Source organism: Nerophis lumbriciformis, linkage group LG03 (genome assembly GCF_033978685.3).
Source record: "Nerophis lumbriciformis linkage group LG03, RoL_Nlum_v2.1, whole genome shotgun sequence".
Classification (NCBI taxonomy): Eukaryota; Metazoa; Chordata; class Actinopteri; order Syngnathiformes; family Syngnathidae; genus Nerophis; species Nerophis lumbriciformis.
This window is the reverse complement of record NC_084550.2, coordinates 67,943,729-67,966,500: the sequence shown is the minus strand read 5'-3', so window position 1 is coordinate 67,966,500 and position 22,772 is coordinate 67,943,729. Positions and strand designations below refer to the sequence as shown.

The window sequence follows — 22,772 nt, the reverse complement described above, 5'->3', positions numbered from 1 at the left end:
TTCCCATTTTAAAACTCATTGGTATACTCTATATCTGGTATACTTTGTCCCACATGCCATCAGACTGTACAACTCCTCCCTCCCTGGGGGGTACTAGGATGACAGGGGATGCAAAACAATAACATATACCCCCATTATTTATTATTTACTTTTTAAACTATACCTCAATTCTGTACACTGCTGCTGGAATTGTAATTTTCCTGAGGGAACTCTCCTGAAGGAATCAATAAAGTACTATCTATCTATCCTTTAAAAATAGAGCCCTTCTTTGATCTGCCGTCTCTCTTTTCTGCTCTGCCCCCCTCTCCTGCGTGGAGAGGTTATTGTCATGTCTGTGTGATCATGTTTTGTTTAAGTTATGTTCTGCTTGGGTTTGGACTCTTTTTAGTTCCTGCTTTTCACTCCCTTGTCTTGTTTCCATGGTTACCCATTAGTTTCAACTGTTCCACGTTTGGACTCATTGTGCACTCTTGTTTGTCACCATTAGTTTTCACCTGCCCTCACGACTCACACACCTGTCTTTAATCATGTCACTATTATTTAAACCCATTGTAGCCAGGAAGTCTCCCTGGCGACATCACACTTTATTATTTATTTTTTTTAGACCAGTTGATCTGCCGTTTCTTTTCTTTTCTCCTCTGCTCCCCCCTATACCCTGTGGAGGGGGAGACACACAGATCCGGTGGCCATGAATGGGGTGCTGGCTGTCCGGGGTCGGGACCCGGGGTAGACCGCTCGCCTGTGTATCGGTTGGGAACATCTCTGCGCTGCTGACCCGTCTCCGCTCGGGATGGTTTCCCGCTGACCCCACTGTGGACTGGACTCTTACTGTTATGCTGGATCCACTATGGACTGTACTCTCACAATATTATGTTAGACCCACTCGACATCCATTGCATTCGGTCTCCCTAGAGGGTGGGGGCGGGGGCGGGGGGGTTACCCACATATGCGGTCCTCTCCAAGGTTTCTCATAGTCATTCACATCGACGTCTCACTGGGGTGAGTTTTTCCTTGCCCTTATGTGGGCTCTGTACCGAGGATGTCGTTGTGGCTTGTGCAGCCCTTTGAGACACTTGTGATTTAGGGCTATATAAATAAACATTGATTGATTGATTGATTGATTATGATCACTCTTCTTCATGCCATGTTCACAGTTCCATGCCAAGTACGTTTTTGTTTCTTGTTCCTAGTCTTTTGCCTTTGTGCAAGTCTTTTGTTTTCATTAGCCAAGTTTTTTTTTTTTACCTCCGCCCTTGTGTGCGCCTTTCGTTTGTTCTTTTTTGATAGTGTTTAATAAATCATGTACTCACATTCCCGTCTCGCCCGAGCCAACTTTCCGTCGCCTTCCGGAAAAACAAAACCCAAGGACCAAGTCTTGACATTTATCAGGTGATAAAATTGATATAAAAAAAACAAACTAAGAATCAAAAGAAGAAAGATATTTGTTGGAATAATTGTTTGTAAGTTATCACAAAAGAAACGTTGTATTATGAATGCTGTCTTTCGAGGCCTAACAAGAGGAAGAAGGCTCGTGAAACGCCACTGTGATTTCAACACGGACAGATGGCAGGATCTGCTCAACTTCCAGAGGAACTCTCTTTGAAGTGTTAAACGAACTCTCTCTGAAGTATTTCACAAACTCTCTTCCAACTGTTTGGTGACCGAGGTCAACGCTGTTTACGACCCGCTGCCCTCTTGAAGTCACTGTGGTCAGGAGACGGGAGGGGTTATCCATTGTCCTCCAACACCTGCCCCAGCTGGATCCAGGAAGAGCCCAAGCCCGAGAAATCCTCTTCTTGGACTTCAAAGCGACCGAAAACAATGACTGTTTTAAATACTTCCCATTCCTGCTGTGACATGTGTTGGTGCGTGAACATTGAACATCTGAATAAAGGAGTAGACGAAAACCTTCTTCGTCAGAGCGTGGTGCAGGACTGTACAGAGAGTGCAGTGGCCATGTCCCTCCTCAATATTGAGTCCAAATTGAATTCTGTCTCTGTTTGATTCCTTGCCTTTTGTCTTGTTTAATAGCTGTCCTCAGTGTTTGAACGTGACAATATTGATAAATATAATTTTTTTAAACTCACTTTTGTATCTCTTCTACAGTGTCCATTTCCATAAATTATGCAAATGAGGCGATGACATCCTCTAGCAACTTCTAGCGCGTTTAGTACAGCCAATGGCTGCTTTCCTTGCTGAGGAGGAGGGGCAACATTGAGATGCAAGTGTTTTGAGTTAAGAGCTCTGTCACAGAACCGACGAAGCTGGTAAGTTGAGGTACTACTGCATTTCTTTGCATGCCCTTCTAGTATCAGATCTTATTAGAATAAGCACGTGTACCTAATGAAACGTCCCGTGAAAGTGAAATAAAATGGTCAGAATATCTGTAAGGCATGTTAAGCTCTTATGACCAACACGAATGTCGCTCTTGAAAATACACAAAAACAATCAATGCCATGCACTGTTGATGTTGGGGGAGGGAACAAAACAGGGTGGGCGGAGCAAGACGATGGAAAAAAAACTAAACAAAAACAAATATGACCTTTTACATCTCATGCATGTCGAAATAAAAGTGTTTTGACGGGAACCAAAAGGGGTCAAAGGTGAATGAGGTTTTAATGTAGTTGAGGTTCCAGTTGCAAATGACAGGAGGGAATAACGGAACACGGCCATGAAGCCGTCGAAAAGGGAAGACATGAGAGGGCTTCAGGGAACAAAAACCAGTGATTAAATAAATGTATTTATTTTTAACATATTGGTCTCACCGAGATGATAACCAGTTGACCTCCCAGTGCTTCAAGCTTTCTTCCCTTCAAAAACAGACAGGCATGAGGCGGTGAGAGGGCCTGCACTTTTTAGTGCTTTAAGTCCTTTTTCAACACCTGACTCTGTTTTAGGCCCCTTCTACACTAAGCCGGCTAAGGTTGTCCAGGCTATATCCCACCTAACCTTATTGTCAGAATGCCCGGCGAGAAGACAAAAGCTGTCTTTGATCCTTGTAAAACTCCACTGTGTAGGATGGGAAGCGACGTGAAGGTGTTCCGTTTCTTTGATGTATTGTAATCAACAGAAAGATATTGTCTTGACCCGAGAGCTACAAAGCGGAGAGGAGGCAGGACCAGACTCCCCTCCAGGCACCGCTTCTTTGAACTGTTTTACGACCTTTTCTTTGAACTGTTTTAACCAAAGGCGATGGCTGTTTACGACCCCCGTCCCTTAGAACCAAATAAAAGAGGAGGCGTACTATCTTTCGTCAGAGCGTGGTGAGACTGTACAAAGAGTACAGTCCAGACGTCTCTCCTCAATTGAGCCAAATGTAATTATGACTCTGTTTAATTCCTTGCTTCTTGTCTTGTTTAATAGATGTCATCAGTGTTTGAACCTGACACTTATCCTTGTCCACACACACCCACAATACCACCGTTTAAGACCCCGTTTCAACACTATTGCCACATTTCTTTTAACAGCACACCTTGCTTTCCTCGACATCAGCTTTTAGGCTGAAATTGGCAGTCGTACTTGATGGCCGCAACCATTTCATGGCTTCACAATAGTTATGGAGTACAAAACTAAACGTTGAGTAATAATAATAACTGTCCAAATGCATTTGCTGTTTTCTGTAGTACTCCCTCGTCTACGGGAGCCAGCATTCTCGTTGTCTCCCCTTCGACAAATGGACCAAGTTTTTCGCTGAGTAGAATCGCAGCTGACCTGGACATTCGAAAGTTCTCTTGCCATTCTTCTGGCACAACACACCCTTTGACAAACACATCCCACCAGGCTGCCGTCCTTCCAGGCCTGGTCCAAAACCGTCGCTCCGAAATAGCTGCAATCGCCAGTTGATGGTGGCCACGGATGAAGCGCTGGCTGTCCAAAGTCGGGACACGGGGTGGACCGCTCGTCTGTGCATCAGTTGGGAACGTCTCTGCGCTGCTGACCTGTCTCCGCTCGGGATGGTCTCCTGCTGGCCCCACTATGGACTGGACTCTCACTATTATGTTAGATCCACTATGGACTGGACTCTCACTATTATGTTAGATCCACTATGGACTGGATTCTCACTATTATGTTAGATCCCCTATGGACTAGACTCTCACTATTATGTTAGATCCACTATGGACTGGACTCTCACACTATTAAGTTAGATCCACTATGGACTGGACTCTCACTATTATATTAGATATACTATGGACTGGACTCTCACACTATTATGTTAGATCCACTATGGACTGGACTCTCACAATATTATGTTAGATCCACTATGGACTGGACTCTCACAATATTATGTTAGATCCACTATGGACTGGACTCTCACACTATGATGTTAGATCCACTATGGACTGGACTCTCACTATTATGTTAGATCCACTATGGACTGGACTCTCACACTATTATGTTAGATCCACTATGGACTGGACTCTCACAATATTATGTTAGATCCACTATGGACTGGACTCTCACACTATGATGTTAGATCCACTATGGACTGGACTCTCACTATTATGTTAGATCCACTATGGACTGGACTCTCACACTATTATGTTAGATCCACTATGGACTGGACTCTCACAATATTATGTTAGATCCACTATGGACTGGACTCTCACACTATGATGTTAGATCCACTATGGACTGGACTCTCACTATTATGTTAGATCCACTATGGACTGGATTCTCACTATTATGTTAGATCCACTATGGACTGGATTCTCACTATTATGTTAGATCCGCTATGGACTGGACTCTCACACTATTATGTTAGATCCACTATGGACTGGACTCTCACACTATTAAGTTAGATCCACTATGGACTGGACTCTCACTATTATATTAGATATACTATGGACTGGACTCTCACACTATTATGTTAGATCCACTATGGACTGGACTCTCACAATATTATGTTAGATCCACTATGGACTGGACTCTCACACTATGATGTTAGATCCACTATGGACTGGACTCTCACTATTATGTTAGATCCACTATGGACTGGATTCTCACTATTATGTTAGATCCACTATGGACTGGACTCTCACTATTATGTTATATCCACTATGGACTGGATTCTCACTATTATGTTAGATCCGCTATGGACTGGACTCTCACTATTATGTTAGATCCACTATGGACTGGACTCTTACTATTATGCTAGATCCACTATGGACTGGACTCTCACTATTATGTTAGATCCACTATGGACTGGACTCTCACACTATTATGTTAGATCCACTATGGACTGGACTCTCACTATTATGTTAGATCCACTATGGACTGGACTCTCACAATATTATGCTAGATCCACTATGGACTGGACTCTCACACTATTATGTTAGATCCACTATGGACTGGACTCTCACACTATTATGTTAGATCCACTATGGACTGGACTCTCACAATATTATGTTAGATCCACTATGGACTGGACTCTCACAATATTATGTTAGATCCACTATGGACTGGACTCTCACACTATGATGTTAGATCCACTATGGACTGGACTCTCACTATTATGTTAGATCCACTATGGACTGGATTCTCACTATTATGTTAGATCCACTATGGACTGGATTCTCACTATTATGTTAGATCCGCTATGGACTGGACTCTCACACTATTATGTTAGATCCACTATGGACTGGACTCTCACACTATTAAGTTAGATCCACTATGGACTGGACTCTCACTATTATATTAGATATACTATGGACTGGACTCTCACACTATTATGTTAGATCCACTATGGACTGGACTCTCACACTATTAAGTTAGATCCACTATGGACTGGACTCTCACTATTATATTAGATATACTATGGACTGGACTCTCACACTATTATGTTAGATCCACTATGGACTGGACTCTCACACTATTAAGTTAGATCCACTATGGACTGGACTCTCACGATTATATTAGATATACTATGGACTGGACTCTCACAATATTATGTTAGATCCACTATGGACTGGACTCTCACACTATGATGTTAGATCCACTATGGACTGGACTCTCACTATTATGTTAGATCCACTATGGACTGGATTCTCACTATTATGTTAGATCCACTATGGACTGGACTCTCACTATTATGTTATATCCACTATGGACTGGACTCTCACTATTATGTTAGATCCACTATGGACTGGACTCTTACTATTATGCTAGATCCACTATGGACTGGACTCTCACTATTATGTTAGATCCACTATGGACTGGACTCTCACACTATTATGTTAGATCCACTATGGACTGGACTTTCACTATTATGTTAGTAGATCCACTATGGACTGGACTCTCACAATATTATGCTAGATCCTCTATGGACTGGACTCTCACACTATTATGTTAGATCCACTATGGACTGGACTCTCACACTATTATGTTAGATCCACTATGGACTGGACTCTCACACTATTACGTTAGATCCAGTATGGACTGGACTCTCACACTATTATGTTAGATCCACTATGGACTGGACTCACACTATTATGTTAGATCCACTATGGAGTGGACTCTCACACTATTATGTTAGATCCACTATGGACTGGACTCTCACACTATTATGTTAGATCCACTATGGACTGGACTCTCACTATTATGTTAGATCCGCTATGGACTGGACTCTCACTATTATGTTAGATCCACCATGGACTGGACTCTCACTATTATGTTAGATCCACTATGGACTGGATTCTCACTATTATGTTAGATCCGCTATGGACTGGACTCTCACACTATGATGTTAGATCCACTATGGACTGGACTCTCACTATTATGTTAGATCCACTATGGACTGGATTCTCACTATTATGTTAGATCCACTATGGACTGGACTCTCACTATTATGTTAGATCCACTATGGACTGGACTCTTACTATTATACTAGATCCACTATGGACTGGACTCTCACTATTATGTTAGATCCACTATGGACTGGACTCTCACTATTATGTTAGATCCACTATGGACTGGACTCTTACTATTATGCTAGATCCACTATGGACTGGACTCTCACTATTATGTTAGATCCACTATGGACTGGACTCTCACACTATTATGTTAGATCCACTATGGACTGGACTCTCACTATTATGTTAGATCCACTATGGACTGGACTCTCACACTATGATGTTGGATCCACTATGGACTGGACTCTCACTGTTATGTTAGATCCACTATGGACTGGACTCTCACACTATTATGTTAGATCCACTATGGACTGGACTCTCACTATTATGTTAGATCCACTATGGACTGGACTCTCACAATATTATGCTAGATCCACTATGGACTGGACTCTCACACTATTATGTTAGATCCACTATGGACTGGACTCTCACACTATTATGTTAGATCCACTATGGACTGGACTCTCACTATTATGTTAGATCCACTATGGACTGGACTCTCACTATTATGTTAGATCCACTATGGACTGGATTCTCACTATTATGTTAGATCCGCTATGGACTGGACTCTCACACTATGATGTTAGATCCACTATGGACTGGACTCTCACTATTATGTTAGATCCACTATGGACTGGATTCTCACTATTATGTTAGATCCACTATGGACTGGACTCTCACTATTATGTTAGATCCACTATGGACTGGACTCTTACTATTATGCTAGATCCACAATGGACTGGACTCTCACTATTATGTTAGATCCACTATGGACTGGACTCTCACTATTATGTTAGATCCACTATGGACTGGACTCTTACTATTATGCTAGATCCACTATGGACTGGACTCTCACTATTATGTTAGATCCACTATGGACTGGACTCTCACTATTATGTTAGATCCACTATGGACTGGACTCTCACACTATGATGTTAGATCCACTATGGACTGGACTCTCACTATTATGTTAGATCCACTATGGACTGGACTCTCACACTATTATGTTAGATCCACTATGGACTGGACTCTCACTATTATGTTAGATCCACTATGGACTGGACTCTCACAATATTATGCTAGATCCACTATGGACTGGACTCTCACACTATTATGTTAGATCCACTATGGACTGGACTCTCACACTATTATGTTAGATCCACTATGGACTGGACTCTCACACTATTATGTTAGATCCACTATGGACTGTACTCTCACACTATGATGTTAGATCCACTATGGACTGGACTCTCACTATTATGTTAGATCCACTATGGACTGGACTCTCACACTATTATGTTAGATTCACTATGGACTGGACTCTCACACTATTATGTTAGATCCACTATGGACTGGACTCTCACACTATTATGTTAGATCCAGTATGGACTGGACTCTCACACTATTATGTTAGATCCACTATGGACTGGACTCACACTATTATGTTAGATCCACTATGAACTGGACTCTTTCACTATTATGTTAGATCCACTATGGACTGGACTCTCACACTATTATGTTAGATCCACTATGGACTGGACTCTCACTATTATGTTAGATCCACTATGGACTGGACTCTCTCACTATTATGTTAGATCCACTATGGACTGGACTCACACTATTATGTTAGATCCACTATAGACTGGACTCTCTCACTATTATGTTAGATCCACTATGGACTGGACTCTCACACTATTATGTTAGATCCACTATGGACTGGACTCTCACTATTATGTTAGATCCACTATGGACTGGACTCTCTCACTATTATGTTAGATCCACTATGGACTGGACTCTCACACTATTATGCTAGATCAACTATGGACTGGACTCTCACAATATTATGCTAGATCCACTCGACGTCCGATGCACCGGTCGCCCAGGTGGGTGGGGGTGTCCTAAACACCTCCCTAGGGAGGCGTTCGGGTGGCATCCTGACCAGATGCCCGAAACACCTCATCTGGCTCCTCTCCATGTGGAGGAGCAGCGGCTTTACTTTGAGCTCCTCCCGGATGGCAGAGCTTCTCACCCTATCTCTAAGGGAGAGCCCCGCCATCCGGTGGAGGAAACTCATTTCGGCCGCTTGTACCCGTGATCTTGTCCTTTCGGTCATAACCCAAAGCTCATGACCATAGGTGAGGATGGGAACGTAGATCGACCGGTAAATTGAGAGCTTTGTCTTCCGGCTCAGCTCCTTCTTCACCACAACGGATCGATACAGCGTCCGCATTACTGAAGACGCCGCACCGCTCCGCCTGTCGATCTCACGATCCACTCTTCCCTCACTCGTGAACAAGTCTCCGAGGTACTTGAATTCCTCCGCTTGGGGGAAAGATCTCCTCCCCAAGCCGGAGATGGTACTCCACCCTTTTCCGGGCGAGAACCATGAACTCGGACTTGGAGTTGCTGATTCTCATCACAGTCGCTTCACACTCGGCTGCGAACCGATCCAGTGAGAGCTGAAGATCTTGGCCAGATGAAGCCATCAGGACCACATCATCTACAAAAATCAGAGACCTAATCCTGCAGCCATCATACCGGATCCCCTCAACGCCTTGACTGCACCTAGAAATTCTGTCCATAAAGGTTATGAACAGAATGGGTGACAAAGGGCAGCCTTGGCGGAGTCCAACCCTCACTGGAAACGGGTCCGACTTACTGCCGGCAATGCGGACCAAGCTCTGACACTGATCATACAGGGAGCGGACCGCCACAATCAGACAGTCCGTTACCCCATACTCTCTGAGCACTCCCCACAGGACTTCCCGGGGTACACGGTCGAATTCCTTCTCCAAGTCCACAAAGCACATGTAGACTGGTTGGGCAAACTCTCTTGTCTGTACTGTAAAGTTCCAATATGAATGACAATAAAAGGAAGTCTAAATCCAAGTCTTAAGATATTCATGTAGGATTTCCACCGATTCTGTTTATAACTTTTATGGACAGAATTTCTAGGCGCAGTCAAGGCGTTGAGGGGATCCGGTTTGGTGGCTGCAGGATTAGGTCTCTGCTTTTTGCAGATGATGTGGTCCTGATGGCTTCATCTGGCCAGGATCTTCAGCTCTCGCTGGATCGGTTCGCAGCCGAGTGTGAAGCGACTGGGATGAGAATCAGCACCTCCAAGTCCGAGTCCATGGTTCTCGCCCGGAAAAGGGTGGGGTGCCATCTCCGGGTTGGGGAGGAGACCCTGCCCCAAGTGGAGGAGTTCAAGTACCTCGGAGTCTTGTTCACGAGTGAGAGAAGAGTGGATCGTGAGATCGACAGGCGGATCAGTGAGGCATCTTCAGTAATGCGGACGCTGTATCGATCCGTTGTGGTGAAGAAGGAGCTGAGCCGGAAGGCAAAGCTCTCAATTTACCGGTCGATCTACGTTCCCATCCTCACCTATGGTCATGAGCTTTGGGTTATGACCGAAAGGACAAGATCACGGGTACAAGCGGCCGAAATGAGTTTCCTCCGCCGGGTGGCGGGGCTCTCCCTTAGAGATAGGGTGAGAAGCTCTGCCATCCGGGGGGAGCTCAAAGTAAAGCCGCTGCTCCTCCACATGGAGAGGAGCCAGATGAGGTGGTTCGGGCATCTGGTCAGGATGCCACCCGATTGCCTCCCTCGGGAGGTGTTTAGGGCACGTCCGACCGGTAGGAGGCCACGGGGAAGACCCAGGACACGTTGGGAAGACTATGTCTCCCGGCTGGCCTGGGAACGCCTCGGGATCCCCCGGGAGGAGCTGGACGAAGTGGCTGGGGAGAGAGAAGTCTGGGCTTCCCTGCTTAGGTTGCTGCCCCCGCGACCCGACCTCGGATACGCGGAAGAAGATGGATGGATGGATGGATGGATTTCCAGAAGCGTCTGTACATGTAGAAGAAGGAGAAACACGGGCATGTCTGGATGACTCGCCTCCATCTTTCCAGTGGTTAGCTCCGAGTTACGATACCGCTTGTTATGAAGCTGGCTGTGGCGCGGTCTTTCTGGCATCACTTACTCTCCGAACTCAGTTTGTAAACGATCGATGAGTCCATACAGAGCTAAGAGTCGGAGATTCAAGAAATACACGGCGCGCTTACCCTCGTAAAAAATTATCTAAGGAGGGGAACCTTAAACGGTGGTTTAGTGTGGCTGACACGGGGCTTAGGCTAAATCATTATTTGTTTAAGGAGTTATCCGGCTTAATGTAGACAGGGTCTTGGAGGCACAACACATACTCAAAACAACCAGGAAGAACATCAATCAGACAAGTCTTTCTGATTGTTTGTGATTGTTGCAAATGGAAATAATGCCCAATGTAGTAAATTGTCAGCTTTGTTACTTTTGGGACTCTCAGCTGTAAAAGCTGAGTGGGGCCAGAATTGTGGTCAGGTCAAACTACTCAACAGTCTCAATGCAAGCATCTAGAGAAGAATTGCACATCCTATAGATCCTACGCCACGAAGAGTCAGAACAAAGTGCTCCTTATTTTGACTGAAAATAACAAACGCCCAGCTAGTACTCACAGGTCAGTTGCAGTGGATGAGTTCTTGGAAGGACCTTTCGGGGACAGGTCAAAGTCTGAGTCCGAGCGGTAGAGGAAGGATTCCCGCCGCTGGCTGTGGGGGAAGTTGGCCTGTAGGACCAGACCAGAGCCTGGGCTGGTCTGTGGGTCCAGGGGACTGCGCCCCACTGACAACCCATTCTCCACATCGAAGCTGCAAATAGAGAGGTTAGGGGTTACATCAGACTGGTTGTACGGTATACCGCAATACTTGTTTGAACAACAACAACAAAAGAACAAAATCAGCAAACACAATATGTGCAAATATGATAGGAAAAGTGAAAGCAGAGAAGCAATTAGTGAAGTAAATATTAATAACACAGAAATTACAAACATTATTACACTACAAATGGAGCAATACAAATACCAATAGCAATATCATTATTGATAATGAATAATAACAATAATTACCTCAATTATCAACAATACGATTGTTTCCAATGCAACAAGAAAAATAGATACAAAAGAAAGCAGATAAAGATGGGGGGGGGGAAAGAGGAGCGGACTATATCAACCTTATAGATTGTTATGGTAAAAATAGTTTAAGGTTTTAAAAATAGGTTAAAGTTAAAGTTCCAATGATTGTCACACACACACTAGGTGTGGCGAAATTATTCTCTGCATCTGACCCATCACCCTTGCTTACCCCCTGGGAGGAGAAAGAGCAGCGGACTATATCAACCTTATAGATTGTTATGGTAGAAATAGTTTAAGGTTTTAAAAACAGGTTAAAGTTTTAGTTAAAAGTACCAATGATTGTCACACACACACTAGGTGTGGCGAAATTATTCTCTGCATTAGACCCATCACCTTTGATGGTATGGGGGTGTAATAGTGCCCAAGGCATGGGTAACTTACACATCTGTGAAGGCACCATTAATGCTGAAAGGTACATACAGGTTTTGGAACAACATATGCTGCCATCTAAGCACCGTCTTTTTTCAGCAAGACAATGCCAAGCCACATTCAGCACGTGTTACAACAGCGTGGCTTCGTAAAAAAAAGAGTGCGGGTACTTTCCTGGCTCCGCCTGCAGTCCAGACCTGTCTCCCATCGAAAATGTGTGGCGCATTATGAAGCGTAAAATACGACAGCGGAGACCCCGGACTGAAGCTCTACATAAAACAAGAATGGGAAAGAATTCCACTTTCAAAGCTTCAACAATTAGTTTCCTCAGTTCCCATTCGTTTATTGAGTGTTGTTAAAAGGAAAGGCCATGTAACACAGTGGTGAACATGCCCTTTCCCAACTACTTTGGCACGTGTTGCAGCCATGAAATTGCAAGTTAATTATTATTTATATTATAGTTTATGAGTTTGAACATCAAATATGTTGTCTTTGTAGTGCATTCAACTGAATATGGGTTGAAAAGGATTTGCAAATCATTGTATTCCGTTTATATTTACATCCAACACAATTTCCCAACTCATATGGAAACGGGGTTTGTAATAACAATAATCTTAATTATTACTTTGGCCATAATCGGCAGCCCTAGATCTCATACATGAACACTATTTTTATCTATATGGACAAAAAGTGCAGTTACGTCATATGGCCATCAGGTGCCATCTTTCAAAATTATTTTATATATATATATATATAAATATTTATCCTGCCTCGAAAGAAAATAATGTTGCCTTGGTGCCCTTCTAACTTGCTTTGGGGCCCTAAAATATGAACTCTCCTTTAAGGCGACACTTGCCTCGACCTTAAAAAGTTAAAATTCGAGGCCTGTGATTGTCTTCGTCTTAAAGCACAGACCAAGACCAACTATTTAATAAAATGTCAATAAAGCTTTCTACTCTACTGTAACCTAACCTTAGATTATGGCAGGCTTTATGCAATATGCATACTTGCCAACCCTCCCGGATTTTCCGGGAGACTCCCGAAATTCAGCGCCTCTCCCAAAACCTCCCGGGACAAATTTTCTCCCGAATATCTCCCCCGAAATTCAGGCGGAGCTGGAGGCCACGCCCCCTCCAGCTCTATGCGGACCTGAGTGACGTGCTTTCCTCTACCGTAAAGCAGTTCGTCTGCCGTAAACAGCAATGTTGTGACACTCTTAAACAGGACAATACCGCCATCTAGTGCATTTGATGAAGGCACTTTTGTGCGTGCCACACAGCAACGCATCATCAGAGTCAGCATGGTTCGAAAAATAGTGACAGAGAATAGAACAAGGATGGACAATTCATCCCTTAACTCAACAATGAGTAGATGAGTGTTATGTGTGTGTATACGTGTAAATAAATGAACACTGAAATTCAAGTATTTCTCTTATTTATATATATATATATACATATATATATATATGTATATATATATATATATATATATGTATGTGTGGGAAAAAAATCACAAGACTATTTCATCTCTACAGGCCTGTTTCATGAGGGGGGGTTCCCTCAATCATCAGGAGGTTTTAATGGGAGCATTTACATACCATGGTTTATATAGGGCACAGAGTGGGTGGGTACAGGCTGGCGTAGGGGCGTGGTGATTGGCTCATGTGTTACCTAGGAGGTGTTTCCGTCTGTGGCGGCATGCTGTTACAATTTCGCTGCGCTTGTTGAGGGATGACAGGTCTGGACGGTAAATAATAAACAGTTTCTCTTTCAAGCATAGGTTGCATCTTTTATTACCACTATTGTAAGGTGTGCTGGATGCAAGAATTTGCCATGTTATTTCACCCTCACCTATGAACCCACGCCAGGAAACCAACCAAAAAAGAACAGAAAACGAAACGATCATCTGGTACAACCCCCCATACAGCAAAAACGTCTCAACTAACATTGGACACAAATTCCTCAATCTGATTGACAAACACTTTCCCAAAGACAACATCCTAAGAAAAGTATTCAACAAGAACAACATTAAATTGAGCTACAGCTGTATGAACAATATACGACAAATTATCTCAAACCACAACAAAACAATTGCAAATGAGCCGTCGGCCCCCTACGTCAGACATCATGCATCTGATGGTAAAATGTGTGTTGAAGTTAGTTCTGAGTGGTCACTTATGTGTACTATAGACACAATTCCACGGACAATGGGCCACAAAAATGAATATAAAACACAATAGCCCCAATTTAGAATATCACAAGCTTTCACCGCGCTCAAGTAATGTAGACTTTTATCTGTAAAACAGGAAAAGCGCAGCGCTAAAGGAAGAAAAAAAACCATTATGAGCGCCACAATAAAAGCCCCAAATTACACACTGCAGAGGGCGGGGAAGTGTTGTGCACTGAACTTGGCGTTAGGTTTGAAATGAGCCTGCAAAGACAAAGAGAAGGCGCTGAAAGCAAAACGTGAGAGTTGAAGTGGCTGTGTGAGAAACATGTTGTGATTGCGTACATGCAGTGGAGCCTATCGGTCTGTCAAAGCCTCAAAGGAAATAAACGAGGCCTCCAAAGTGCCAAAACGGAGGTTAAAGGCCTACTGAAATGCGATTTTCTTATTTAAACGGGGATAGCAGGTCCATTCTATGCATACTTGCCAACCTTGAAACCTCCGATTTCGGGAGGCGTGGTCAGGGGTGGGGCGGGGCGTGGTTAAGAGGGGAGGAGTATATTGACAGCTAGAATTCACCAAGTGAAGTATTTCATACATATATATATATATATTTATATATATATATATATATATATATATATATATATATATATATATATATATATATATATATATACACACACAGGTAAAAGCCAGTAAATTAGAATATTTTGAAAAACTTGATTTATTTCAGTAATTGCATTCAAAAGGTGTAACTTGTACATTATATTTATTCATTGCAGACTGATGCATTCAAATGTTTATTTCATTTAATTTTGATGATTTGAAGTGGCAACAAATGAAAATCCAAAATTCCGTGTGTCACAAAATTAGAATATTGTGTAAGGGTTAAATTTTGAAGACACCTGGTGCCACAAACTAATCAGCTGATTAACTCAAAACACCTGCAAAGGGCTTTAAATGGTCTCTCAGTCCAGTTCTGAAGCCTACACAAACATGGGGAAGACTTCAGATTTGACAGCTGTCCAAAAGGCAACCATCGACACATTGCACAAGGAGGGAAAGACACAAAAGATTATTGCTGAAGAGGCTGGCTGTTCTCAGAGCTCTGTGTCCAAACACATTAATGGAGAGGCAAAGGGAAGGAAAAACTGTGGTCAGAAAAAGTGTACAAGCGATAGGGATCACCGCGCCCTGGTCAAGATTGTGAAAAAAAAACCATTCAAAAATGTGGGGGAGATTCAGAAGGAGTGGACAGCTGCTGGAGTCAGTGCTTCAAGATCCACCACCAAGAGACGCTTGAAAGACATGGGTTTCAACTGCCGCATACCTCGTGTCAAGCCACTGTTGACCAAGAAACAGCGCGCAAAGCGTCTCACCTGGGCTAAGGAAAAAAAGAGCTGGACTGCTGCTGAGTGGTCCAAAGTCATGTTTTCTGACGAAAGCAAATTTTGCATTTCCTTTGGAAATCGAGGTCCCAGAGTCTGGAGGAAGACAGGAGAGGCACAGGATCCACGTTGCCTGAAGTCTAGTGTAAAGTTTCCACCATCAGTGATGGTTTGGGGTGCCATGTCATCTGCTGGTGTCGGTCCACTCTGTTTCCTGAGATCCAGGGTCAACGCAGCCGTCTACCAGCAAGTTTTAGAGCACTTCCTGCTTCCTGCTGCTGACCTGCTCTATGGAGATGGAGATTTCAAGTTCCAACAGGACTTGGCGCCTGCACACAGCGCAAAATCTACCCGTGCCTGGTTTACGGACCATGGTATTTCTGTTCTAAATTGGCCCGCCAACTCCCCTGACCTTAGCCTCATAGAAAATCTGTGGGGTATTGTGAAAAGGAAGATGCAGAATGCCAGACCCAAAAACGCAGAAGAGTTGAAGGCCACTATCAGAGCAACCTGGGCTCTCATAACACCTGAGCAGTGCCAGAAACTCATCGACTCCATGCCACGCCGCATTAACGCAGTAATTGAGGCAAAAGGAGCTCCAACCAAGTATTGAGTATTGTACATGCTCATATTTTTCATTTTCATACTTTTCAGTTGGCCAACATTTCTAAAAATCCCTTTTTTGTATTAGCCTTAAGTAATATTCTAATTTTGTGACACACGGAATTTTGGATTTTCATTTGTTGCCACTTCAAATCATCAAAATTAAATGAAATAAACATTTGAATGCATCAGTCTGTGTGCAATGAATAAATATAATGTACAAGTTACACCTTTTGAATGCAATTACTGAAATAAATCAAGTTTTTCAAAATATTCTAATTTACTGGCTTTTACCTGTATATATATATATATATATATATGTATATATATATATATATATATATATATACATATATATATATATATATACATATATGTATATATGTATATATATATATATATATCTACATCCTGAAAATATGCAAACAAACTGTGTTTAGATAATTGATACTTCAAACTTGCATAAATATATCTTAAGGAATATAACATAACTTGGCTTCTGAGAGCTTCAAAATGTAATGAATAAAATGCTAAAGTTGTTGATAAACAAGCAATTATTTTAATAATTAAATATGGTCATTTTAAATGAATTATTATGATAATTTAAAATTAATTATTTCAAATATGTTTATTTTAATGTATAATTCTATGGCTGGATGTAATAAGGAGTCAGAAAAAATACAAATAAAAATACAATTAATTTTGATGTTTTTAGCAAAATATAGTAAAAATGTATTTCGTTTTTGTTTTTTTTAATTAGTAAATATATTTATTTTTAGGTAAGATAAACATAATAATACAATTTATCTCTAGTCTGGATGATTTAGTTCTTGTCACCCTGTTGTCCTCCCGTCATAAAAAAAGTCTGTCCTCACTCTGGTCCGCATGGAGCTGGAGGGGGCGTGGCCTCCAGCTTCGGCTGAAAATCGGGAGATTTTCGGGAGAATATTTGTCCCGGGAGGTTTTCGGGAGAGGCGCTGAATTTCGGGAGTCTCCCGGAAAATTCGGGAGGGTTGGCAAGTATGATTCTATGTGTCATACTTGATCTTTTCGCGATATTGCCATATTTTTGCTGAAAGGATTTAGTAGAGAACATCGACGATAAAGTTCGCAACTTTTGGTCGCTGATAAAAAAAGCCTTGCCTGTACCGGAAGTAGCAGACGAGTAGCGTGACGTCACAGGTTGTGGAGCTCCTCACATCTGCACATTGTTTACAATCATGGCCACCAGCAGCGAGAGCGATTCGGACCGAGAAAGCGACGATTTCCCCATTAATTTGAGCGAGGATGAAAGATTTGTGGATGAGGAAAGTGAGAGTGAAGGACTAGAGGGCAGTGGGAGCGATTCAGATAGGGAAGATGCTGTGAGAGGCGGGTGGGACCTGATATTCAGCTGGGAATGACTAAAACAGTAAATAAACACAATATACTCTATTAGCCACAACACAACCAGGCTTATATTTAATATGCCACAAATTAATCCCGCATAACAAACACCTCCCCCCTCCCGTCCATATAACCCGCCAATACAACTCAAACACCTGTGTTAGAATAATTGTTTGTAAGTTATCACAAAAGAAACGTTGTATTATGAATGCTGTCTTTCGAGGCCTAACAAGAGGAAGAAGGCTCGTAAAACTCCACTGTGATTTCAACACGGACAGATGGCAGGATCTGCTCAGCTTCCAGGGGAACTCTCTTTGAAATGTTAAACGAACTGTCTTTGAAGTATTTCACAAACTATCTTCCAACTGTTTGGTGACCGAGGTCAACGCTGTTTACGACCCGCTGCCCTCTTGAAGTCACTGTGGTCAGGAGACGGGAGGGGTTATCCATTGTCCTCCAACACCTGCCCCAGCTGGATCCAGGAAGAGCCCAAGCCCGAGAAATCCTCTTCTTGGACTTCAAAGCGACCGAAAACAATGACTCTTTTACACACTTACCATTCCTGCTGAGACATGTGTTGGTGCGTGAACATTGAATATTGTAATAAAGAGGAGACGAAAACCTTCTTCGTCAGAGCGTGCTAAGACACTGTAAGAGGTTACAGGTTGACGCATGTCTCTCCTCAATTGAGTCCAAATTTAATTCTGTCTCTGTTTGATTCCTTGCCTTTTGTCTTGTTTAATAGATGTCCTGTGTTTGAACGTGACAACCTGCACAACACACTCAATCCCACAGCCCAAAGTATCCGTTCACCTCCACAAAGTTCATACAGCACATATATTTCCCCAAAGTTGCGTACGTGACATGCACATAGCGGCACGCACGTACGGGCAAGCGATCAAATGTTTGGAAGCCGCAGCTGCATGCGTACTCACGGTACCGTGTCTGCGTATCCAACTCAAAGCCCTCCTGGTAAGAGTCTCTGTTGTCCCAGTTCTCCACAGGCCAATGGTAAAGCTTGACTGTCATCTTCCGGGAATGTAAACAATGAAACACCGGCCGTGTTTGTGTTGCTGCAGCCGGCCGCAATACACCGCTTCCCACCTACAGCTTTCCTCTTTGCTGTCTCCATTGTTCATTGAACAAATTGCAAAAAATTCACCAACACAGATGTCCAGAATACTGTGGCATTTTGCGATGAAAACAGACGACTTAATAGCTGGCCACCATGCTGTCCCACAGAGGAGTAGCAGTGACAGCAAAGAGCAAAAACATATGATGATGACCAATGAACCCTAACTACTATGTTGCCATGTAAAGCAGAACACCTGTCTGTCCTGGATGCTCAGGGGTCTACAACCCGCGGCCCTTCAGCCTCCGAGTAGTGTACAGGTGTCAAACACAAGGACAGGTTAATAAAGTACTTCATATTTTCTCACTAAATGTAATGGATTTTTTTTCATTTTGACAGAAAAAATATATGTACTGCTTGAAATTGCGTACCTTTTAAACATTAATGCTATCTAATATTGCAACAAATATTACAGTATATCCTCATACTTTCCAAACATGGTTTTGTCTAAATAAAAATAAATACAAATACTTAACTTTACAGCAAACATACCCATCAAATTAATAAAAATGACAATACATTTTACGGTGTATTACTGTAAATGGAAAGACGGTACATTTGTTTTTACATTAGAAAAACTGTCAGCGAAGTTGCCAGAATAAAAAAAATAACTTGTACTGTTTTTCCATTAACAATATAATGTTGTAAAAACTAATGTATATTTAACACAACAATTCTGGCAACTAAGCTGCTGGCTTTTTCTGTAAAAAACAAGAAAACAAAACTGTGGTACTGTTTTTATATTTACTGTAAAATGTAAGAAATTTAAAAAAAACACTATTTTACAGTAACATTTTGTAAATGTAAAGTTTTTACTGTAAAATCGACTGTCTACTTAAGATACACATATTATATACACACATATATATATATATACAGATATATATATATATATATATATATATATATATATATACATATATATATATATATAATTAATATTATATCTATATATATATATATATATATATATATATATAATTATGTATATATATATATACACATATATATGTATATATACACAGTATATGTATGTATATACATACATATATTATTGATTATATATCTATCAATCAATCAATCAATCAATGTTTATTTATATAGCCCTAAATCACAAGTGTCTCAAAGGGCTGCACAAGCCACAACGACATCCTCGGTACAAAGCCCACATAAGGGCAAGGAAAAACTCACCCCAGTGGGACGTCGACGTGAATGACTATGAGAAACCTATATCTATATATAATATATATATATATATATATATATATATACATATATATATATATATATATATATATATATATATATATATATATATATATATATATATATATTATTCTTAATTATATATATATATATATATATATATATATATATATATATATATATATATATATATATATATAGGGTCACCACTTTGTCAACAAATGCGTAAGCAAATAGTTGAACAGTTTAAGAAAAACCTTTCTCAACCAGCTATTGCAAGGAATTTAGGGATTTCACCATCTACGGTCCGTAATATCATCAAAGGGTTCAGAGAATCTGGAGAAATCACTGCACGTAAGCAGCTAAGCCCGTGACCTTCGATCCCTCAGGCTGTACTGCATCAACAAGCGACATCAGTGTGTAAAGGATATCACCACATGGGCTCAGGAACACTTCAGAAACCCACTGTCAGTAACTAAAGTTGGTCGCTACATCTGTAAGTGCAAGTTCAAACTCTCCCATGTAAGGCGAAAACCGTTTATCAACAACACCCAGAAATGCCGTCGGCTTCGCTGGGCCCGTGCTCATCTAAGATGGACTGATGCAAAGTGGAAAAGTGTTCTGTGGTCTGACGAGTCCACATTTCAAATTGTTTTTGGAAACTGTGGACGTTGTGACCTCCGGACCAAAGAGGAATAGAAGCATTCGGATTGTTATAGGCGCAAAGTTGAAAAGCCAGCATGTGTGATGGTATGGGGGTGTATTAGTGCCCAAGACATGGGTAACTTACACATCTGTGAAGGCACCATTAATGCTGAAAGGTACATACAGGTTTTGGAGCAACATATGTTGCCATCCAAGCAATGTTACCATGGACGCCCCTGCTTATTTCAGCAAGACAATGCCAAGCCACGTGTTACATCAACGTGGCTTCATAGTAAAAGAGTGCGGGTACTAGACTGGCCTGCCTGTAGTCCAGACCTGTCTCCCATTGAAAATGTGTGGCGCATTATGAAGCCTAAAATAGCACAACGGAGACCCCCGGACTGTTGAACAACTTAAGCTGTACATCAAGCAAGAATGGGAAAGAATTCCACTTTCAAAGCTTCAACAATTAGTTTCCTCAGTTCCCAAACGTTTACTGAGTGTTGTTAAAAGGAAAGGCCATGTAACACAGTGGTGAACATGCCCTTTCCCAACTACTTTGGCACGTGTTGCAGCCATGAAATTCTAAGTTAATTATCATTTTCAAAAAAAAAAAAAAAAAAGTTTATGAGTTTGAACATCAAATATGTTGTCTTTGTAGTGCATTCAACTGAATATGGGTTGAAAAGGATTTGCAAATCATTGTATTCCGTTTATATTTACATCTAACACAATTTCCCAACTCATATGGAAACGGAGTTTGTAAGTAAGTTCGATATAATTATTGAATACCATTCAAATCAAGTTAAGTTAAAGTAGCAATGATTGTCACACACACACTAGGTGTGGTGAAATTATTCTCTGCATTTGACCCATCCCCTTATTCACTCCCTGGGAGGTGAGGGGAGCAGTGGGCAGTAGCGGTGCCGCGCCCGGGGAATAATTTTTGGTGATTTAACCATCAAGAGTAAGATTACTAATTCAGTGTTAATATTGGAGCGTGGAAAAGTTGGGTGAAAAAAAGGTTAAGGAGCCCTGCTCCAGAGAGGGTGTGAGGTTTCATGTATAAAGGTGCACACACACAGTGGGTTCATGTCAGAGTGAGCGTCTAAAAATAGGCAGGCCTTCAGGTGAGGGGGGATTTCCTCTTCATCGCACTCCACGAGGCTCCCGTGTAGTAAACACAGAAATATCACGACACTTCCCTTCTTCACAGGCTGGGCACGTTTCTGCTTTCGTCCACTCTGCAGACATGCCCACCCAGAGACACAGCTGTGACCACCCACACGTCCCCTCGTCCACACTTTCACGCCACAGTAAAAAAAAAAAACACACTCTGCACATTAAGTTACAAAAGTTAAAGTACCAATGATTGTCACACACACGCTAAGTGTGGCGAAATTATTCTCTGCATTTGACCCATCACCCTTGATCACCCCCTGAGAGGTGAGGGGAGCAGTGAGCAGCAGTGGTGGCCACGCCCGGGAATCATTTTTGGTGATTCAACCCCCAATTCCAAGCCTTGATGCTGAGTGCCAATCAGAGAGGTAATGGCTCCCATTTTTATAGTCTTTGGTATGACTCGGCCGAAGTTCAAGAGGTAGTCACCTGAAATGGTTTTCACCTCACAGGTGTACTCGAAGCTCATCCAGAGAATGCCAAGAGTGTGCAAAGCAGTAATCAGAGCAAAGGGTGGCTATTTTGAAGAAACTACAATATAAAACTTGTTGTCAGTTATTTCACCTTCTTTTTTGTTAAGTACATAACTCCACGAAACTGTGGCACACACACAAGTGAATGCAATGCATACTTGGTCAACAGCCATACAGGTCACACTGAGGGTGGCCGTATAAACAACTTTAACACTGTTACAAATATGCGCCACACTGTGAACCCACACCAAACAAGAATGACAAACACATTTCGGGAGAACATCCGCACCGTAACACAACAGAACAAATACC

The 22,772-nt window shown here is 42.0% G+C and overlaps 1 protein-coding gene across 3 annotated transcripts in view; it reads right to left on the bottom strand.

Annotated features, from left to right (window-relative positions):
* The window catches only part of pde4ca (phosphodiesterase 4C, cAMP-specific a), a 224,358-nt gene that overhangs the window by 55,578 nt on the left and 146,008 nt on the right, over window positions 1-22,772 (bottom strand). For 2 of the 3 annotated variants that reach the window (XM_061941867.1, XM_061941851.1), the window contains exons 2-3: window positions 11,396-11,587; window positions 2,766-2,810 (exon numbers count right to left, since the gene is read on the bottom strand). In XM_061941867.1, coding sequence (XP_061797851.1) covers window positions 2,766-2,810; window positions 11,396-11,587 — 237 coding nt within the window. The remainder of the gene's footprint in view (window positions 1-2,765; window positions 2,811-11,395; window positions 11,588-22,772) is intronic. The other variant, XM_061941859.1, reaches the window with a different exon arrangement.